Source organism: Ischnura elegans, chromosome 2 (genome assembly GCF_921293095.1).
Source record: "Ischnura elegans chromosome 2, ioIscEleg1.1, whole genome shotgun sequence".
NCBI lineage: Eukaryota > Metazoa > Arthropoda > Insecta > Odonata > Coenagrionidae > Ischnura > Ischnura elegans.
Window position 1 is genome coordinate 37,433,292 of NC_060247.1, and position 19,639 is coordinate 37,452,930.

At 37.4% G+C, this 19,639-nt stretch overlaps 1 protein-coding gene across 1 annotated transcript in view; it reads right to left on the bottom strand.

The window, feature by feature from the left end:
* LOC124153618 (WD repeat-containing protein 91) overlaps positions 1–18,457 on the bottom strand; it is a 71,669-nt gene extending 53,212 nt beyond the window's left edge. The window contains exons 1-6 of the mRNA XM_046526901.1: positions 17,697–18,457; positions 17,496–17,619; positions 17,035–17,175; positions 14,354–14,469; positions 5,123–5,367; positions 4,690–4,841 (exon numbers count right to left, since the gene is read on the bottom strand). Coding sequence (XP_046382857.1) covers positions 4,690–4,841; positions 5,123–5,367; positions 14,354–14,469; positions 17,035–17,175; positions 17,496–17,619; positions 17,697–17,816 — 898 coding nt within the window. The 5' untranslated portion in view covers positions 17,817–18,457. The remainder of the gene's footprint in view (positions 1–4,689; positions 4,842–5,122; positions 5,368–14,353; positions 14,470–17,034; positions 17,176–17,495; positions 17,620–17,696) is intronic.
* Positions 18,458–19,639: the final 1,182 nt, after the last annotated feature.

Consider the following 19,639-nt stretch of genomic DNA (forward strand, 5'->3'; position numbering starts at 1 on the left):
CTGAGCTTGGCCTTGGCTGGAAAAGGGGGTATGAATGGTTGGAATAAGCATGCTAAACATGATGGAGAAGGAGTTGGTCGCCGATGTTCCCGTATATTATCGATAATAATTGACGATAGGTGAGGATATTTGCATGTCCCTTATCAGCAAGGTTGGGGGCAGAATGAAACGGCAGGATACAAACGTGACGCAGTTTATTCCCGTGGTGAATATATTATTAATAATTAGATGGATATTGTGGTTGAGAAGATGTTATGATTAGTGCCGTAAACGTACATTTAAATCACATTTTTCCTCTCCTAATCTAGCAGTTGCTAAAATAAGGCCCTTATCCTAAAATAATAGTGATAGAAACGGGCAGCTGTAGTGTTTCACAGGTATAATCGTCATTTCATATTAGTCATTTCTCCAACTGCTCGCTCGCTCGGATTGCATGCCCGCCACAAAGATAACCTGTAGAATTCGGTCTCGATACCTTAAGTAAATCTTTTATTATTTCCAAAACTCCCCTCCTAGTATTGCGATTCTAAAGATAGCTTCCTTCTTATTAAAGATCAACTCATTATTACGGATTTCCTGGTTGAGAGTTTCCATCGCCTATCGAGACCAATTTTTGCTCATTTTTACTTTTAGGACCACACCAGTCGATGAAATAGACGATCACAAAACATTTGAAATAATGTTTTGTGAACTCACTTCGCGGTATGGTGACATTATAAATTCAAAACTAAGCCATTTAGTATTCAATACAGTATTAATGAAAAAACTCAACCGGTTTCGATATTTTCAGGTATTTATCTAGAGGTTTACGATAACGCTAATGACCTGAAAAGAAGGAAACCGGTTGGGTTTTTAATGCATACTGTGTGGAATACAACAAAGTTTGCAAATGAGCATTTTAATTAATAAAATATATATTATGGACACAAAAATAAACTTTGTTGTATTCCACACAGTATGCATTAAAAATCCAACCGGTTTCCTCCATTTCAGGTCTTTAGCGTTAATTGTATTGTATTCGATCGCTTCTCAGAACGACTTCAATTGCGTTTTGGTGATATATTGAAGTAAATACGATAGGCTACATGCACTGCTAATGGGAAAATCTACTACCGGCTTCCCTTTCTTTCAATCCGAAGTGGCAAGAGACCCGTCACCCGAACACATGCCGGACCTTAGGGACGTGGGAAGTGGTCCTTAGTCGGGACCTTATGTTATTTTAACTTGGAGCACCACCCAACTTGAGTTAATTTCCTAGAGGTGGTCTGACTTGCAATTGAAGCTACACTTGTTAATAGATGAGGTCTTTACCCTCCACCCGCCTCCTTTTGGACGGGTTGTATTGCAGGTCCGCCGCTATTTCATGGCATTGCATTTTCGCACAAAATCTAAACATTTCACATTCTCTTTACGGGTCCAACCCTACCCCTACAAGTTATCTGGGGGAATAGCCACATTTTCATGGCTCTTCTTTTTAACCCCGTCCAAATAGCGGTCAAAACATTTTGTTACCCTTCAGTTTCTCCTTTTCTGCCGATGTGAACACATACCCATTACTAATTGAGAAGCCCTATTTTGGCCACAGTTTTTGTGTTTAACAGTGATCTCACACAGAAGTTATAGTGTTGTGATAACTAAAGAAATGTGATTCAGTGATTTATTAGTTCCTGACAACCACATACGAGTAGGCATACTATGTTTCATTTATTTCCGTTTCTAGTTTCCGTTTTTTTAAATTGGTCTGAGACGAGGCACAGCACTATTTTTCATATTTTCCCTTCTATTTTATATTTAAACTTTGTAGGAAGAAGACTGTTGTGTAGCTTTTTACAAATCTATGTAATTATTGTTGACTGTCAAAAATGTCATGGACTTTTACGCGGCGAGAACTGCACGGAAAAATGCTGGAGAAAAAAGAGAAAACCATAGTTGCTCGAAAAAGGAATTTGAATGCATATCTAGGGGGTTGTTTCAGATTACACGGAGATGAAAGGCAAAACTTGAGCTTATTAATTTTTTGAACATGAAATTTCTTTATTCCGACGAGAGAAGATGGTGAGCTAGTTCACGATCAATCTCTTTTGTTTTTTAGAGGAATGGCAAATGGTTGGACAAAATTGTTGATTTCCCTGATGTATTTCGCAACCTTCCAAGCACCTCGGGTTCGTATTTTTCCTAGTATTTTAATGGTGACATGGGGTCCCCTGGGATATTGTTCTAGAAGTCTTATTTTTTAACAGGCACTTCCGATATACAAGGGGGTAGGCCAAGTAACCGATTCACTGATGTTACTACGCGCTCCAAAATTAGGAAAACGAAGCTGCTTGAAGTCAATTAATTTGCAGGAGTAGAAGAAGAGTTAATCTTTCAATTCTCAACTAGTTTGAGATCTCTGTCTTGCGGATTTTTGATTGATCCGGTAAAATTTAAGAAGTTCTGCTTAGATACAGCGGATAATTTTGTGAGACATTATGGATGGTTTTACATGCCACCCATGGAGCACGAAGTATTTCTACATGGTGCAGATGTTATCGAGTTGGCTCTTCTTCCTAATGGAGAACTGTCAGAGGAAGCCCAGGAATCTCGCCATAAAGATATTAGAAAATACCGCGAGCATTACGCGAGAAAAATATCTCGAATTCATACGAATGAGAATATTTTCCGGTGACTGGTCCTGACATCGGACCCTTTTATTAGCACATGAGGAACTGACTGAACAAATGTCGGGGCCTTAAAGATCTTTCGCAGGAGGTTCGTGATCTCTTGGTCTTGCATGAGTCTCAAAATTCTGCGAGCGAATGCGAAGAGGAGAGGGATGGGTGGGATATAGAAGAATCTGATGATGAATAATTATAATACATAATTCGTAAAGTTATAAATCATTAACCATGCTTATATGAGAATGAAAGAGTCACTTAAATACTATTTTGACATTTATTTAAAAATTACTTTTAGTCCATACAGAAGAACCTCTCGAAATCTGGAAATCGCACCTCTTTAACGTAAGTCAATGAACCCAAAAACCCTACTTTTAGCCTTTTTTGTTTATTGACTAATTTCAAAGATCATTAACTCATACTTTATAACTAATTATCATTTATTTTCATGTTTTATCATGATTTGGGTTCGTCTATGCAGTCAGCGTTACAATTGGCCAGTTAATAAGTTAAAGTTCCACGTATCGCCTAAAATAATATTTTTTCGTGAAAATAACTGCAGAAATGAAAATAGCATGCCAAAAAACGTGAAAAGAGCAATTTTCAAAGACATCCAACGAACATCTGATTTTTGTCCAACTTTTTCGCGATCTGGGCCATTGTGCGCCGCCTTTCCTCCTATGCTCTATCAGGCCGAAATAAACATCTTGTTCCCTTCCTTCGATGCTTGGGGCTCGGGGGACTGAGTCAGGAAGAGGGGGAGCGGGAAGGGAAGGGGATAGGCGAGTTGACCTTGACGCGATCTCTCTCGCCTCTGGCTAGCTACTGTCGTGCCATCTTCCCGCTTTTTGAGAATTAAAACTGTCGATACGATTTCCCCCTATGCCGTGAGCCCTCTAGAATATACTTACTCTATGGTATAGTGCTTGGTAGCTAACAAAATGGTCATGGCCTCAAATCCCACGTGAAGCCTTTGGGCACCCAACTCAAAAATCCTCAAGTGAAAGATAGCCAAGGGAAAGGAGCTGGCTCCTCTACCCTGAATGTGTGATTTTACACACTTGTGGCAAAATCCAGGGTAAAAGCTCATCTATTGGCATCATGGTAACGTAGCTGGAGCACATCCACAAGGTTGAACAAGTTTTTGTACTGAATTTCCCAAAGCAGAAAAATTCATGCAAAATTCCAGGTTTTCCAGGGAAATTTCACAAAATTCCAGGTAAAGATAAGAATTTTAAAAATACTCAAAATTACTCCAAAACTTTTAAATAATATTATATTTATATACCTATTATTTTACGTTCCTAATTTAAAAACTTTCACTTAGTAATAGAAATTTAACACTTAATTTATGAATGTCTCACTTGACGTCATCAAGACATTCGTCATAATTTAACGAAAATGGGTACTGAACTGGCAAAATTATACGTGAAAATGAATCAGAAAAAAAGATTTTGAAATTCAAGGTTGAAGAAAATTTACATGAATAATTCATGCATAATTCCAGGAACTAAAACTTCATGAATAATTCTAGATTCTCCCAGTTTTCCTGGTCACCAGACACCCTCCCATCCTTGTGCTCCAAATCTGGTGCCAGATTTTGCACAAAATCTCCAGGAGAAAAGAAGTGGTACAGACCTTATCCGAGCTTAAATGACTAATTTTTTTACAAAATTGAATCATCAAAAACTGGAGAAAATGATTAGTCAGAGAACTAAGGTAATTCAAGAAATGTATCCCCACCTCTGAAATTTTAGGAACGAAATAAAACCTACACATAAATAGCAACATGACTTTATGAACGCTTGAAATGGCCACATATTTTTAGGTTTATCTTTACTGATTCTGAATCATGCCATTAAGTTATTTGCCAATAGTCTATGTAGCCTTCTGAAATACGAGCCATCCCTTCGGTGGAAAGGAATTAAAGATGCAAATATGTACACTGAGAATTTGAGACTCCATGCTACTAAACCTTCAAATAAAAATTATTTAACACAGGATCTCATGCAGTCAAAATATAATTACTAACCAGAATGTTGGGACTGCTGAGGTGATGTATGCTGCACTGACTTTCGTCCCAGTATGGGAGAGGTAGGCAAGCCACCTCCAATGTTGCTACCAATATTACGAATGAGACTCTTCAATGTCTTTGCTTGGCTTTCAGATGCAGTAGGAGCCTCTCTGCAAAAATGAGAGATAAGCAATGAGGGACAATAACAAAAAAAATATTCAAAGATAAATATTTCCTGTGATGAAGATGATGACTACATTAAATTTAATTTAACCTTAAGATTCCAGTACTTTGAGGGATATTCTTGCAAACAAAGCCAATATAACACACCCCTTCTGCAAATAAACCCCACAAAATTTGTCTTTTGGAAAAAGCCTTGCAATGCATTATTTTTTATTCATTAATTGACATAGCATGAGTCTGGTCTAATTCATTAACAAAACAAACTTACTGAGCAATCACATAGAAGTCATCCATAAGCTCTTGAGAAGCTGGTACCTCAGGAGTAACAACATCTGCCACTGAAACTGGCCGTGATTTCATGGTCGTGTGAGGATGACTACAGGCAGAGATGGAGCTTTGTCCACCTTCAAGGAGTAGAGCCAATCGAGTCCGCAAAACTTCATTTTCTTCTTGTAGGCATTTAATGGTAGCAGCATCTTCACCAAAACTTGCCAGGATCGGCTGCGGCATGCACTGCGTGAACACAGAAATGCATTGCTAGACTTGCACACAAACCCAGGCAACAGGAGAGTAAACTAGCTCAACCTGATGCCTCTGCCAAGTCCAGATGAATGGGGAGGGTTGGGTTTAAGAAGGGCATCCAGGCATTGAATTAACTCATAAAAATCCCAAACCCCTAAGCAAGTAATGATGGTGCACTTACAGGTACAGCAGATACATGCATTTTTATTCGTAACATTTCATCCATGCTCAACCATACACCATTCCCCAAGTCTATGTACAATTACGTTCTCTAGAAATGAATCAAGATTTAACAGGAATAGGATCCATATTACTACCATGAATGAATCTTAGAAAACGTTGATGGTTCACAGAGTGCACCAACTTGAATGTTTGGGTTGAGAAATAAGAATCTTTTTTGTCTAAATTTTTCAACTTTAATCAAGAAAAAATTTCACAAGCATCACTTGAGTTTTATATGCCTGGGATAAAAAAAATGGCATTAAAGAAGACTAAGTGAATACTTGGTCATGGTGGAGTATAAAGTGCTCCAGCAAGACTACTGGTGTGACGAAATTTGATTTTTTTACACCCAGCTTTTTCTAGTCATAAATGATTGTGATAATTCTTTTCAAACAATAAATTGAGTATCACATGCCTGTGATTCAAATTATGGTACAAGTCATTAATTGTGTACTACAAATGCTTAAATTAGAAACAATGACAATTTAGGTGATTTTTGGGATTAAATTTGTGCTTATACGCTCAACGTAGCACAGAAAGAATTTTATGCATAGACTATCATCTATACTGCAACAGACAAAATTTTAAATGTTTAACTTTGCTTTGTCATTGAATATTTATCAAATTATATATTACATAAGTAAACTTCCAAAGCTTAATACATATCATCTAACACTGCCAAAAGTAATAAATGTGCAAAGATTAGCAGATTTCAGGAAATCGTTTACAAAATTCACACAGTGAACCAGCAAGACTATTTGTGTTTCACCAGAAGACGTGACTGCTCCTAAGGTGAATGAAATGGCAGATCAGAATGGAAATACAGTGGAAGCCCCTTATAACGACAGCTGTTGGGAACAGAGAAATCTGTCGCAATAGTGAGTTGTCGTTGTTACCGAATGCAATTACATCGTCACAAAAAAATCACTCATCAGGCGTCACCACAGCTGTTTCTGCCGAGAGGCGAAAATTGCAGCATGATAGCCGTTTTAAATCATTATTTTGAACATTTAATTCACTAATGATCATATTCACTTGCAATCTATGATCAAATCATATGTAAATATGCAGGATGCTATATGCCGAGGCATTCCACCCAGTCTAAGCATCCGCCGCTAGTTGTACGTTTTGCCCAGTCAAGCATAGCGGAAGAATTTGTTCGATCCAGGAGGGTGAAGAGAAATCTTTCACTCTCGGACCTTCACCTGAACACAGGGAATGTTAACGCGGCTAGCCCAATTTTTGTAAATGAAGCTTTAACACAAACAAACAAAAGGTTGTATGCCCTAGCAAGAGACCTTAAAAGAAATGGTAAGGTAAAGTACTTATGGGTGCGCGGAGGTCGTATATTTGTTCGCAAAAGTGAAGGCGGGGATAGAAAAAGCATTCGAAGTGATTCTGATATAGAAACCTTACAATGAGGAAGCGATCCTTGTTTACCAGGGACGGAAGATCGGAATGGAACAATTTGTGCATTGAATCAACAACTTTCGATCTATTATCAGAATGTGAGAGGTTTGAGAAGTAAGTTAAAAATGTTCAACATCTCGTTAGGTGATCTTGACCATGATATAATATGTATAAGTGAGACATGGTTAAATAATTACATAAGTGATTCAGAAGTATGCATGAGTGGCAGATACAAATTACATCGGAAAGACAGAAATGAGACTTTGACTGGAAAAAAACTAGGTGGTGGAGTAATGGTAATGGTGAAGGATACGTATAAGTCAATGAGGTTAAGAGAATTAGAGACATGTGATGAAAATATTTGGATCAAGGTGCAGGTGAAAAATAATAAATGGGTGTATTTATGTGTTGTCTATTTCCCTCCAGATGCTATGCTTGAAGTATATACTAATTTTTTTGACAAATTGACCTATAGTGAAATTATTAATAATGAAATATTTATCCTTGGTGACTTTAATTGCCCCTCATTCATGTCATCTATTGAGACGAAAACGCCATTATGTATTGAGTTGTTGATGTTCATGAACTTATTGGGTCTGAAACAGAAGAACAATGTGGAAAACAGTTACGGAAAATTTCTTGATCTTGTTCTTACTAATGTGGCCGAGAGTAATATTGAGGTGATTCGCTGTACGTTGCCAGTGATTAAAGAAGATCACTATCACCCAGCAGTAACCGCTCATTATGTCTGTGGTATTACAAAAAAAACAAAAGATGATTTTGCCAATTCATATAACTTTAAAAGAGGTAACTACTTGAAATTATATGAGGAGCTGCGGAGTAAAGATTGGAACGCAATTTCATCTACTAGTGATGTCGATATTGGTTTGGAAATGTTTTACAGTTACCTAAATGAAGCGATTGATATATCTATTCCAAAATGTAAAATATTAAAGTACAAGTATCCTTCGTGGTACAATTACGAGGTAATTAAAAAAATAAAGAAGAAAGATAGACATAGACTACTGTTCAAGAAAACTGGGTCAAGTTATCACAAATCAAAATACAATACTTTGAGAATAGAAGTTAGAGAAGATATTAATAAAGCTCTAAGTGTTCACTTGGAAAATATCAAATATGAAGTTGTCAACGGGAACTATAGTAGTTTTTGGAAATTTGTGAGAAAAAATAAGGCTAGTGGTCATATCCCTGAAGTGCTTACACTAAATGGTTGTGAATTTGCCTCACCAAGAGAAATAGTTAATGCATTTAAAGAATATTTTATGTCTGTTTATGTTACTCAAGTAGATCCCTCTAAGATAAAGTATGCTAATGAAACCCTTGCCCAAAACAATGATAATATAATCATTATTAGTATTAGCATGGATGAAGTGCTTGAAGCAATCCAAAGTTTAGATACCAAAAAATCTATTGGTCCTGACAATATCCCTACGTATATTGTGAAAGGCTGTAAAGAGATCTTAGCTCAACCTTTATGTCAGTTGTTTAATAACTCTTTAAAAAGTGGGGTATTTCCCACAAAATGGAAAACTGCCAAGGTGTGTCCTATTTTTAAAAAGGGAGAACGAAACTACATAAAAAATTATAGGCCTATAAGTATATTGTCTGTTTTTTCAAAAATATTTGAGGGTATTTTATGTAAGCGTATTAACTTTCTATTAAAAAATCGGATAAGTGATACACAACACGGCTTTATAGCTAATAGGTCAGTAACGACCAACCAAGCTATCTTAACTGATTATGTTATGAATTCCATGGATAGCGGTTCTCAGGTGGATGCAGTCTACCTAGACTTTAAAAAAGCCTTTGATACTGTACAACATAACATATTGCTAAGCAAACTGAAAAGTATTGGCATTGCAGGCTCTTTGTTAACTCTTTTGAGTTCATTTCTAAATGAAAGAAAACAATACGTAGTGTATCGAAACGTGGTGTCTGACAAATACTCTGTTGTATCTGGTGTGCCTCAAGGCTCGAACCTGGGTCCACTTCTGTTTTTGATATTTGTTAATGACTTGCCACAATGTATCCATCATTCAAGATGCCTAATGTTTGCAGATGATGTTAAAATATATAGAAAGGTGAACAACTTACAACATTGTCTCCAGATACAGTCAGATTTAAACAGTCTAGTCACCTGGTCTCATGAAAATGGTCTATTTTTTAATGTTGATAAGTGTTTTGTTTTATCTTTTTCACGGAGAAAAAATGTAATCAAATGCAATTACCATATGGAAGAATCCAAATTGAATAGGACTAACGAATGGAAGGATCTAGGGGTCACCTTTGATAGCAAAATGTATTTCACCACACATATATTGAATATTAGCATAACTGCATGTAAACTTTTGGGCTTTATACACCGTATGTCAAAATATTTTGACTCTGAGATGGTACTTAAGACATTGTATTACTCTTATGTAAGAAGTAAGTTGGAATATGGGTCAGTTATTTGGAATCCCTATTTAAAGAAACATATTGTACTGCTAGAGCAAGTTCAAAAGAGATTTTTAAGATTTCTATATTTTGTATTATATCATGTGTATCCGCTTTTCGAGAATTATGTCTGTTATAGTGATTTGTTAAGAGTATTTGGTCTCCATACCCTGCAAAATAGAAGAACCATAAACGACCTGCTATTTCTGCATGATGTCATTAATAAGGGTCAATGTTATGAATTGCTTAAGGAAATAAAAATAATAGTACCAAATGTTAATAGCCGGTTCAAAAGAACATTTTACATATCTAAGGTTAAAACAAATTATTGTTCCAATACGCCAATACGAAGGATCTGTGTACTATATAACAAAACCTTCAATGATTTAGACCTGTATCAAAAGAAAAACTGCTTTTTAAAAGATGTTAAGAATATGTTTCGCGACTGTGATAGTATTTAGTTAATATTTTTACCATTTGTTATCATGATTGTTACTTTTTTTGTGGCTGTGACCAATTTATTTTCTATTTTTTGTAGTTATAATCATGTATTGTTCGCCCTATAATTATGTACATGTTGGGCGAACATTAAACATAATAAATAAATAAATAAATTAAGAAGTCGATTTTAAAAGTCCCAGCTTCAGACTCACTCGTACTGAGGTGTGCATTATGAGCTGTTATTATCCTTATTTCTGGGATGCTCCAAATATGCATGTCATAACTACCAGTTATGGCTATGCATCAGACTATTAAATGCTAAAACTTCGGAATCTGTTCAAAAATTCATACCTTCTATCTTTCCGAGTAGTAATGAAAATGATGGGTGGCTGCTGCTGATGGGTGACGAAAGGAGCGTGATATAATTTTAGGGTTCCACATGAGCATTGCAATTCTATTTTTTCAGGTTAACGGCGGAATGAAGGTGGAAGTAATCTTCTTATGCTTCAAGTCTGCCTGTATGAATGGTTTAATATTGTGTTTCTAAACAGCCGACTCAAATGCTATCGGAATCATGAAACCGAACAGCATTACGGCATCTAAAAGCATATTAGTCATATCAATTATCTTCGGTGGAAAGGGTGAAAAACTGTTTCAAATAAATAGAAGGACAAATGATAAATGAAGTCCACTCTTTGTCTGTCTGTTAGCAATATTTATGTTTCGTAGAGCTTCACGCAATCAGACGCAATATCAGCGGACGCAGATACCTCTAGCGGCAGTAGCGCACACTTTTTGATAGGAATGCTGACTGGAACTAAAGAACGCTCGTAGTGTTAGGCGGCAATAACACAATTTTTACGTTTCTTAGTTCTATTGGTGGATGGGCTGGGCAATTGTCAATGAATAATAGTACTTTTTTATTCCTTCCACCAATCCTGGCATCAAACACTCGTAACCACTGCGTGAAGATAGCAGCCGTCATCCAAGCATTTTTATTTGCTTCGTAAGTGCAAGGGAGAGTTTTAACTCCCTTAAAACATCGGGGATGGGCGGATTTCCCCACCACCAACGGTTTTAACTCATCTGAACCATCCATATTGGCGCATTAAAGAACAGTTACGCGGTCTTTACTTTTCTTCCCTCCTTTGCAGGGGTCCGTTTGAGTGGCGAGAGTTTTGTCCGGGAGAAGGTTAAAATATATGCCCGTCTCATCCGCGTTGTAAATATCGCAGGGGCTGTAATGGGGAACTTGCATGAATTTTTTTTATTTCATAGGCGGACAGAAAATTATTTTCTGAATACAACAAAGAAAACCGCATGTAAATCTGAGTTTTCCTTCGCGAGATATTTAATGATAAATATAACGAATTTTAAAGCGCGGGAAAAACTCCCTCACCCCCCAAGCCACTGCCGACGAAGCCTCGATGACGTCAAAGGTGCCTAAACATCACGCGAAGTTATTGTTGTGATTGTTTGTAATAGTTGCCAGCAGTTGTGAGAGCTTCGTTTGTCAGACGTGTTGATTATTTTATATTTAAAGATAAATATCCGACGATAGAGGCTTGGAAACCCTCGTATTTTGCATTATTTATAATATTAATATCTGAGTAAGGGCATAAAATATAAAACTGGAGCAGTTAAACCAAAAATTTGATAATACCTAAATAACATCGTTGTAGGAGTCTGAGCCACGGCCATTGGAAGGGGGATACGTTAATTGTAAGTTGATTTTATCGACGGCATATCATTCATTTAAGTATGTAATTAGAACGATTTTGTTGTTTACTAATGTCCGCTTAGCTTTTATATACAATCACTTCATCCGTTTATTCGTAGGTACCGGAGAATTCGTCGTTTAGGACTGTCTATGCTTGTATTATGGGGTGAATTCCAGTCAATGCAACTTTTGCTCGCTGATTGGAGACATCTAGGAACATTTTTGTGCCAAAATAGTGTTATTTTCAACGTGACATCTCCCGTTAAGCTACTGCTAATAATCACAGTGCCAGTGGTTGTAATGCACAAAGTTTGACAAGGTTGAAAAATATCGGCCAAGAGTTATCAGTATTCCATCGTGATTGAATTGTAAAAAGTGCTTTTACGCTATCGATAAATGTCTAACAGTAGTGTAAAAATTGTCAGTGGCGTGCTTATCTCCGTTGTTCACCGTAGATATGACATTTCACGATCACGCTATTGAAATAAAAACTGTGAGTGAAGTTTGTTATTCCATTATTTCAACGAATAGTAGTGAGTTAAGTCACCTGTGTGGGCTAATTTAAGGGTTTAAATCAGTGAATAAATAGTTGTTTTCATCATAACGAGTTCTGTAATTGTAAGTTGTACGTGATGAATATAAGAATGTGACAGTGACATCCAGTTTTTGATAAGAGTATTTGCCTATTTCCCACTATATTTTTATGGTATATGCTAGTATATTGTTTATGGATTTACCTATATTATTGAAGTAGGTTGTAGCTTGTGTGTGTGTTGGCAGCGGAACCGATTCGCGATCTCACATGTGGATTGTGTGCAGACTGTTTTGCTGTGAATTCGTACCGTAGGACGGATACCTTCTCCGTTAATTCGGCGTTGCCAAATTCAACAGCACAGCTTACTCTAATGTCAACAGCACAGCTTACGATCGTTATCCTCCAGTAATACAAGTTTCTTTTACAACTCGATTTGCCGCCGACGTATAGCAATAATTTGTCTTAACAAATTCCATGAGGGTCGTGGCATCAATTTTGGTGTCCTAAAAAAAGGCTGGTGTCCTAACACCCCATGCCACACGCCTTTTAGGCGGCTTGCGGGGTATTATGTAGACGTAGATGAATTTCAGGTGTACTATTCGAACGAGTGGCAACGTTATCATCCATTTTTCTGATAACCAAAACACACGAAGTGAAACGCTTGTACTTCATCATCCCGATGCCGCATTATTAATATCCCAAGTAATAATCTAGGCACAATAGCAATAGGAAAACTTGCCCAAGAATAACAGCACAAAATAAAGTGACGATGAGCGACTAAATACCCCCTCAAATCAAATTTTACACCATGCGCTAACCTTATTTCCCTACTCCCTACGGTTGTTTAGGCACCTATGACGTCACGCCTGGCTTCGGCAACGCTCGGGTGTCTTCGCGCAGTGGTCGGCTCAGAGAAATTTTTCTCGATTTTAAATGCAATTTTTTTATTTCTTTTGATGTTGAATGGAGAAACTGAAGGTATTTTTGCGAGCTAATGTATCCATTTGACTTATTCAAAATAGTTTTTAGAGCAATCTACGACCCATGCAAGTTCCTCATTGTCCAAATAGTCTTTAAGGACCGGAGCCCAGCCTTCCACAGCATTAACGTCAACACTTGATGATTCACCGAATGATAACGAATTTGTTCTTTTTTCTTTATAATAGTGAACAATGTCGATGTATTAATTCCAAATCGCCTCGCTATTTCACTCTTTGAACACTCTCCACTTTCACAATCTGCAATAATTCTCATTTTGGTTTTTAAATCCAAGGACTTGCGTTTACCAGCCATGGTGCTAGCAGACGGGCGGAATAATTTTTAACCTCACTGCGGAGGCGCGGGAGGGAAATGACAAAAGAGCAATGAAATGTGTACTCGAGAAATTTATTAAGGAAAGAAGAATAGGAGAATACGGAACATGTCGACGTTGGCGGAAAAAATGCCGTTTTAAAAGCATTGAATTCCAGAGATGTGGCACGTGGTCAAAAAGTCAACCTGTCGTAATTACGAATGGCGCAAGAGAGGAATCGAGCTATTATCGCTAATACGAATTTATTTTACATTTAAATCGTAGGGTTTAAAATGGTTCCTTGGGTAGCTGTCGCTAATTCGAGCTTGTCGCTATATCCCGTACTCGTTATAAGGGGCTTCCACTGTACATAGCATTATGGCCAGAGCAGCCTAAAATGTGGCTTCCATACTCCCCTGCTTTCACTCCACTAGTGAAAAAATCTAGGAATGGGTAGGTTCCACTTTATTTTAGTTCAGGTTTGATTCTTGGATTCAGTTGCTGGTTCTTAATTTAGCATTTAAATGCCTCTACTTTCTATGTTAAAGGAGTTTTTATTCCGACTGGTATGTATAATAATAATAAGATAATATTAATATGTTCTTTGAGAAAATTTCCCTTTTATACTGCTGAAACTATTGCACAGCAAAAAGAGCTATCATAATGGTATGTATCTTTGATTTGTTTATCAACTTAAGGCTGGAAGGCGATACTTGGTGGAACTTGGTGACAGGAAACATAATGAAGATACACTTTTGTATGTTCCACAGGAATTTTAATAACCGACCCAGGTTTTGACAGTACACTATGACTTAATAATGACATAGTGTACTTTCGAAACCTGGGTCGGTTATTAAAACTACTAGCACAGGGGCTAACAATTAAATGTATCATACCATACCTGAAATATTATGGACAGGAAATTATGAAGAGAAGCAAGCATGGTGTCCTGCCACTGGCGAGTGAAATGAACTGTGAATGCTGGATTTTCTTCCGGATTTTTTATAAAGGGGAGCACTGGAATAAAATAAGTACAATTACAGCATAAGTTAGGACTTAAAAGGAGAATTTTTAACAAAGTATTCATTCTATTGGCACAAAAAAGACAATAAACCTTGCAAAAGGGAGTCCATCTTATGGCATACACCTGCACTGAATGAGGGACGGTATCTACAGACACACTTCTAAATATGAGTATACCTTCATCAGGGATACCTACTGTCTATAATGACTCCATGAACTGATTGTATACATACCCTAAGATCCATAAATACTTTTTTTTTGTTAAAAATAAATGGAAATTCTCATTCCAAGATATCCCTTAGAGCACTTCATTATACAGTACACTCCCGATTATCCGGGATTATAATGGGGAAAGACAGCACAAATAATCAGAAAACACGGATAACCCAAACTTTCACTTTAATGTCTTTTAATGTTCATAATTTACATAAAACGAACAAGATATTATTATTTATGCCGTTATTCTGTTATTTTAGAGTTATTCCCGGACTCATTGAGAGCTTTCTTCGCCAGTTCGCAATCTTTTTAGCAGCGATAACATATTATATACATCACTCATATTATTAATGCTCCATGTGAGGCCTGGTTTCGAAAACCACACATTCGTGGCTGTGGGATCACGGATACAGAAAAGTGGTTTCCACGAATGCTTCAAAACCACTGCTCGACGTCGGAAACTACATTGTCAGGCACCATGCCACATAGTCGCGTCTCCCTCAAGTTGCCCGGGTTGCAACTGCTGCGGGACGTGTATCCGTGATCACAGAGAGCAGTCGCGCACTGCGAGGCTTGGAAAACAGGAATACGGTGCTCCCGTAAATGCAGCTAGCGCATGATCGCTTCCATTTTACGAAGGGGTTCTAACAGAAATAATAAGTCAGGTGTATCCTAACATCAATGCAGCAATTCCAATGATTTTGCGTCCGATTTAATTTTTTTATAAAGATCGCGGAAAAATTTGAAAAAGAGAGAAAATCATGCACGGATAATCCGCAACCCGGATAATCGGGAGTCTGCTGTATATCAATATCATCAATAGTTTATCAATCAATATTGAGGGTGTAGTTTTATAAAATGTATGTACAGTTGAGGACCTCAAATCCGGAATCCAGAAACCCAGAATGTTTGAAAATTCCTCTACGTAGTGTTTCAACTTGCCACCTCGTGGCACCACTCTCCAAGCCTTGTTCTGGGACGAGTAGGAAGTTAGCACATGCCATGAACATACATTAAAAACTTAAGTAGGGACACACAGGGATCTCAAATATTGAGCACAACGGCCTGAATGCATTTATAAATTAATTAATTTACAAAACATACCACGAAGACCAGAAATCCAGAATCCCTTTGGTCCCAAGCTTTCCGGATTTGAAGTCCTCAACTGTACTTAATATAAATCTTCAAACCTCAAGTTTCAAGAGTGGATACATTTTTCTTTATAACATTTTTACCCATGCTCAAAACTATCCTGTGTTAATTCTTTCAACAATTTGTTTATTAAGTATGAATCAAGTTTTACACGCGTGGGATTCAAATTACAGCAACAAATTAGACTTTTTTGAAACATTTTTTGGAAACTTCAATCGATAGTTCGTGCTGACACAACTACTATTTTGAGGAAATTTGAACTATTTTCTTAGGATTTTCAAACTACATATTACAGACTCATGACACAGTTTTGTTTGGGACAGCAAAGTTGGCCATTTGTAACAGCAGTCGCAGTGAGTGTAGAAGTTTCTCTTCTTCCTAATTTGCTAAGTTTGGTTTCTAATATTCATAAAACTGACCATACGTGACTTTCACTTTTAATTGGTGGTTGAGCATCCGCCACCTCTCATCTATGAAAATGCAAGAGTATACAGAAGTATTACTGTTGACTGAGGTCATATTTCAATAAATATGAAAATATGGAGACAATAATAGAGGAACCTGCAGAAAGTTAGCTGGTAGGAAATGGTGCCTCTGTGTACCAACTAGAACACGGAGCAATCAGTAACTCAGAACTTGCCCACGAAGGAAAGCTGCTTGAATAGACAACGGGAATAGCTGGTCACACTCGCAAGAGGAGTAGCACATGGAGGAGGATTTGAACACGATGAGCACCACTACGAGTACATATACCATAAGAAAGAGGCCCATTTGGAGACAGAAAGTCACTCAAGAGGGGATGATTGCATGGTAGGAGGATCCTTCATCATTTGCTCATCAGGGCCATGGCACCAACATCTACCTTGGTTAATTATGCTAACCCATTGTTCACTCTGCCTACCACACACAGACAATGGACAAGACCACCAAGGTTAAGGTATGAATGGCCACCCATCCAACTTTAGTCCATGATCAAAATTGCTTAACTTTGGTGATTTTTATGGAATCCAGTACGTCCATGTGACCAGGCCTTTGCCAAACAAAGAGGGGGAGTAGTCACGACTCTTAAAATGTGACTTGTGTGCTGCTATATGTATATTGTTGAGGTGCTGTATCGTTATCAAACTTCCTATCATTCTAAACATTCATTAAGAATGCCTACAACAGCACAAGAGATAACTATATACTCACTAAACCACTCTTTCCACTCTGCTTGAGCAAGTAATTCCGGGGTCATTCTTGCGAAAAATTCTGTTAACTTTTCCTGCTTTCCATTCAGCACCGCATTGACCAGGTACATCTTCAGCACTGCGTTTTCAAGTTTTCTCACGGCTGAAATCGAGGGAAATTCCAACAAATTTACAACTTCATTGAACTTGTAAGGCATCAAACCAGAAGTTATTGGTTACACGGTACACTAACCCGATTGAGTTAATTTATATACATATATATCAACGATTGTTACACTGGAACGAAAATGTAAGACTGCATGAACCAAATTAGAACAAGTTCTATTTTCAGAGCATGCATTCGCACAAGTTGAGTGGTTATATGGTTCATTTTTGCGTTAACTAACGCGTTCCTACATTTACACATCAATTCCTACGGGTTAATATACCGCGTAACCAGTCCTTATTACATTATGAACTAACCAGGGCAAAAGTGCTGATCAAGCTTCGAAAACATTCTCTGATCCAAATGACTCCACAGTTCACGTAATGAATTGAGGTCATACGAATAGATATACTGCATCAGTTGGTCTAGTATTCTGTCAACCTGAAGAAAAAGAGTCAGTTTTGATAAAATCAAAGAGCTTTCATTCACAAATAACAAAAGAAAATATTCAAACTCACTCGAAATCCTTTGTCTTTGTCCACTTTCAATTCAGAATCAAACACTTTTAGAGTACCGCTGAAACCTCTATACAACAAATACTCACGAATTAATTCATCCAAATACTGAATATGAGACATTATGCCACTTATGTAGTACGTAAACACTCGAGATAATACGGCAATTTATTTGAGATCAATAAGCCAATATCGATAAGTATACATAACGAACAATACTGTTCACAATAAATATTGTTACAACGAAGAATATTTGTTACGAGCCCTTATATACGCAATATGCACCACATTGCGGGCTATCACAAAATTTCACTGCTACAAACGCCACTGACACCGACAATCGACACACTCCTCTTCTCAATTCATCGAACAACAAATCGCGGGAGTAAAATTGTACGATCACATTATATGACGAGGATATTTATTGCATTTTATTAGCAATTATCTCATCATAAAACTGCAACTTCTATCTATACACAATATAACTTCTTCCCCAGGAAACATACAAAGCCTGGAACTCGGGGCTTAAAACGTAAATTAAAATGGCATGAATCGAGGTTTATAACGTGAAATTTTAATGCAAGTTAAAGGTTCTTATGATTTAATACACACGTTGTAAAAGACAATACTGAAAAATACAATACAAGTGAGTAATCATTGTCCAAATCAAAGTTTACACAGCACTTCGTATGTGGTTATTGCGGGTTATTTTTCTTCGGAGGTTTCCCATGGGGGGGCAAAGGCAATAGATGATAGAGGGATAGAGGCGTTAGAGGTCTCTCTATGTTTTCCTTTGTGCTTCGGAGTAAGCCATATTTAATTTTCGCAATATGAATATCGTTAATAATACGCGGCATTTATGAATGGTAACTTGTGACCACGATCTCTGATATCAAGGATCATGCATATGTATAACAGCGTGGACAGAAAGATATTACTGTTCCTATTCGAGACTTTATCGTTATCTAACTCGGAAGATAAGATACGATGTATTTTGACTGCGACTGATATAAAACGAACACAGAGGCGGATACAGATGGGGGCGCAGGGGACACCCCCCTTACGGGCCCGCTCGTATTGCCAATCATTGCAGTACCACAATTATTACTTTTTTATATCATAAGATGGCATTGCCTACGTGTGTAATAAATTTAACTAAAATTTTCTTTAACTCTGCATGTGACTTAATTATTTTTTATTAGGATAAAAGCAAAGGTAACTCTAGAAATATTTTGCGCCCCCCCTCCTCGAGTTTTTTCTGTATCCACTGCTGAACGAACATGAAAGGGATCATCCCACTTTATAAATTTTCTTCCTTATTTTCTCTGTTTATCGAGCTCAAATGTCAAAGATAAACATTTTCCCTGCCTCTCAGGATGATGCACAAGAGTAGTCGTTATATTAATATTATCGCCACGGAAATATTATCTTAAGCGGGTTAGTTTTTCTCCATAACCATATTGGGTGCTTTCCATTTATTGACTAACGCGACACGAGTCGACTCGTGTAGCGGTTTTCGTGTTCCATTCATTGTGTGTCGCTGACTGTTGTGTCCATGGCCTCATTTAATGCATTATTAATACAGTATTAAAGGAGGCCATATTGTGACAAAAGGCCCTGGCGCTGAATCGTACGTGAAGGCCTGTTTACAGTTTATATACATTATACCTTAACGCGTACTACAGTAAACGTCTGTAAACATTTTCGAATGCAAGAACCAAAATTATGGAACAGGTTCTGTTTCCTGTTAATGATTTCGCATTATAAGTTGGGTGGTTATCGGGAGCATTTTTGCGTTCATTCATTAAACATTTTAGCATGATTCAGTTCGTACGTGTCTGTCCGTGTGAATGACAATCAGTGAGAATACAACATGGCCGCCGTGCGTAGGACGATACACTGGATCATAAATACTCTACACTGTGTATGTAAACTCTATGCACTGG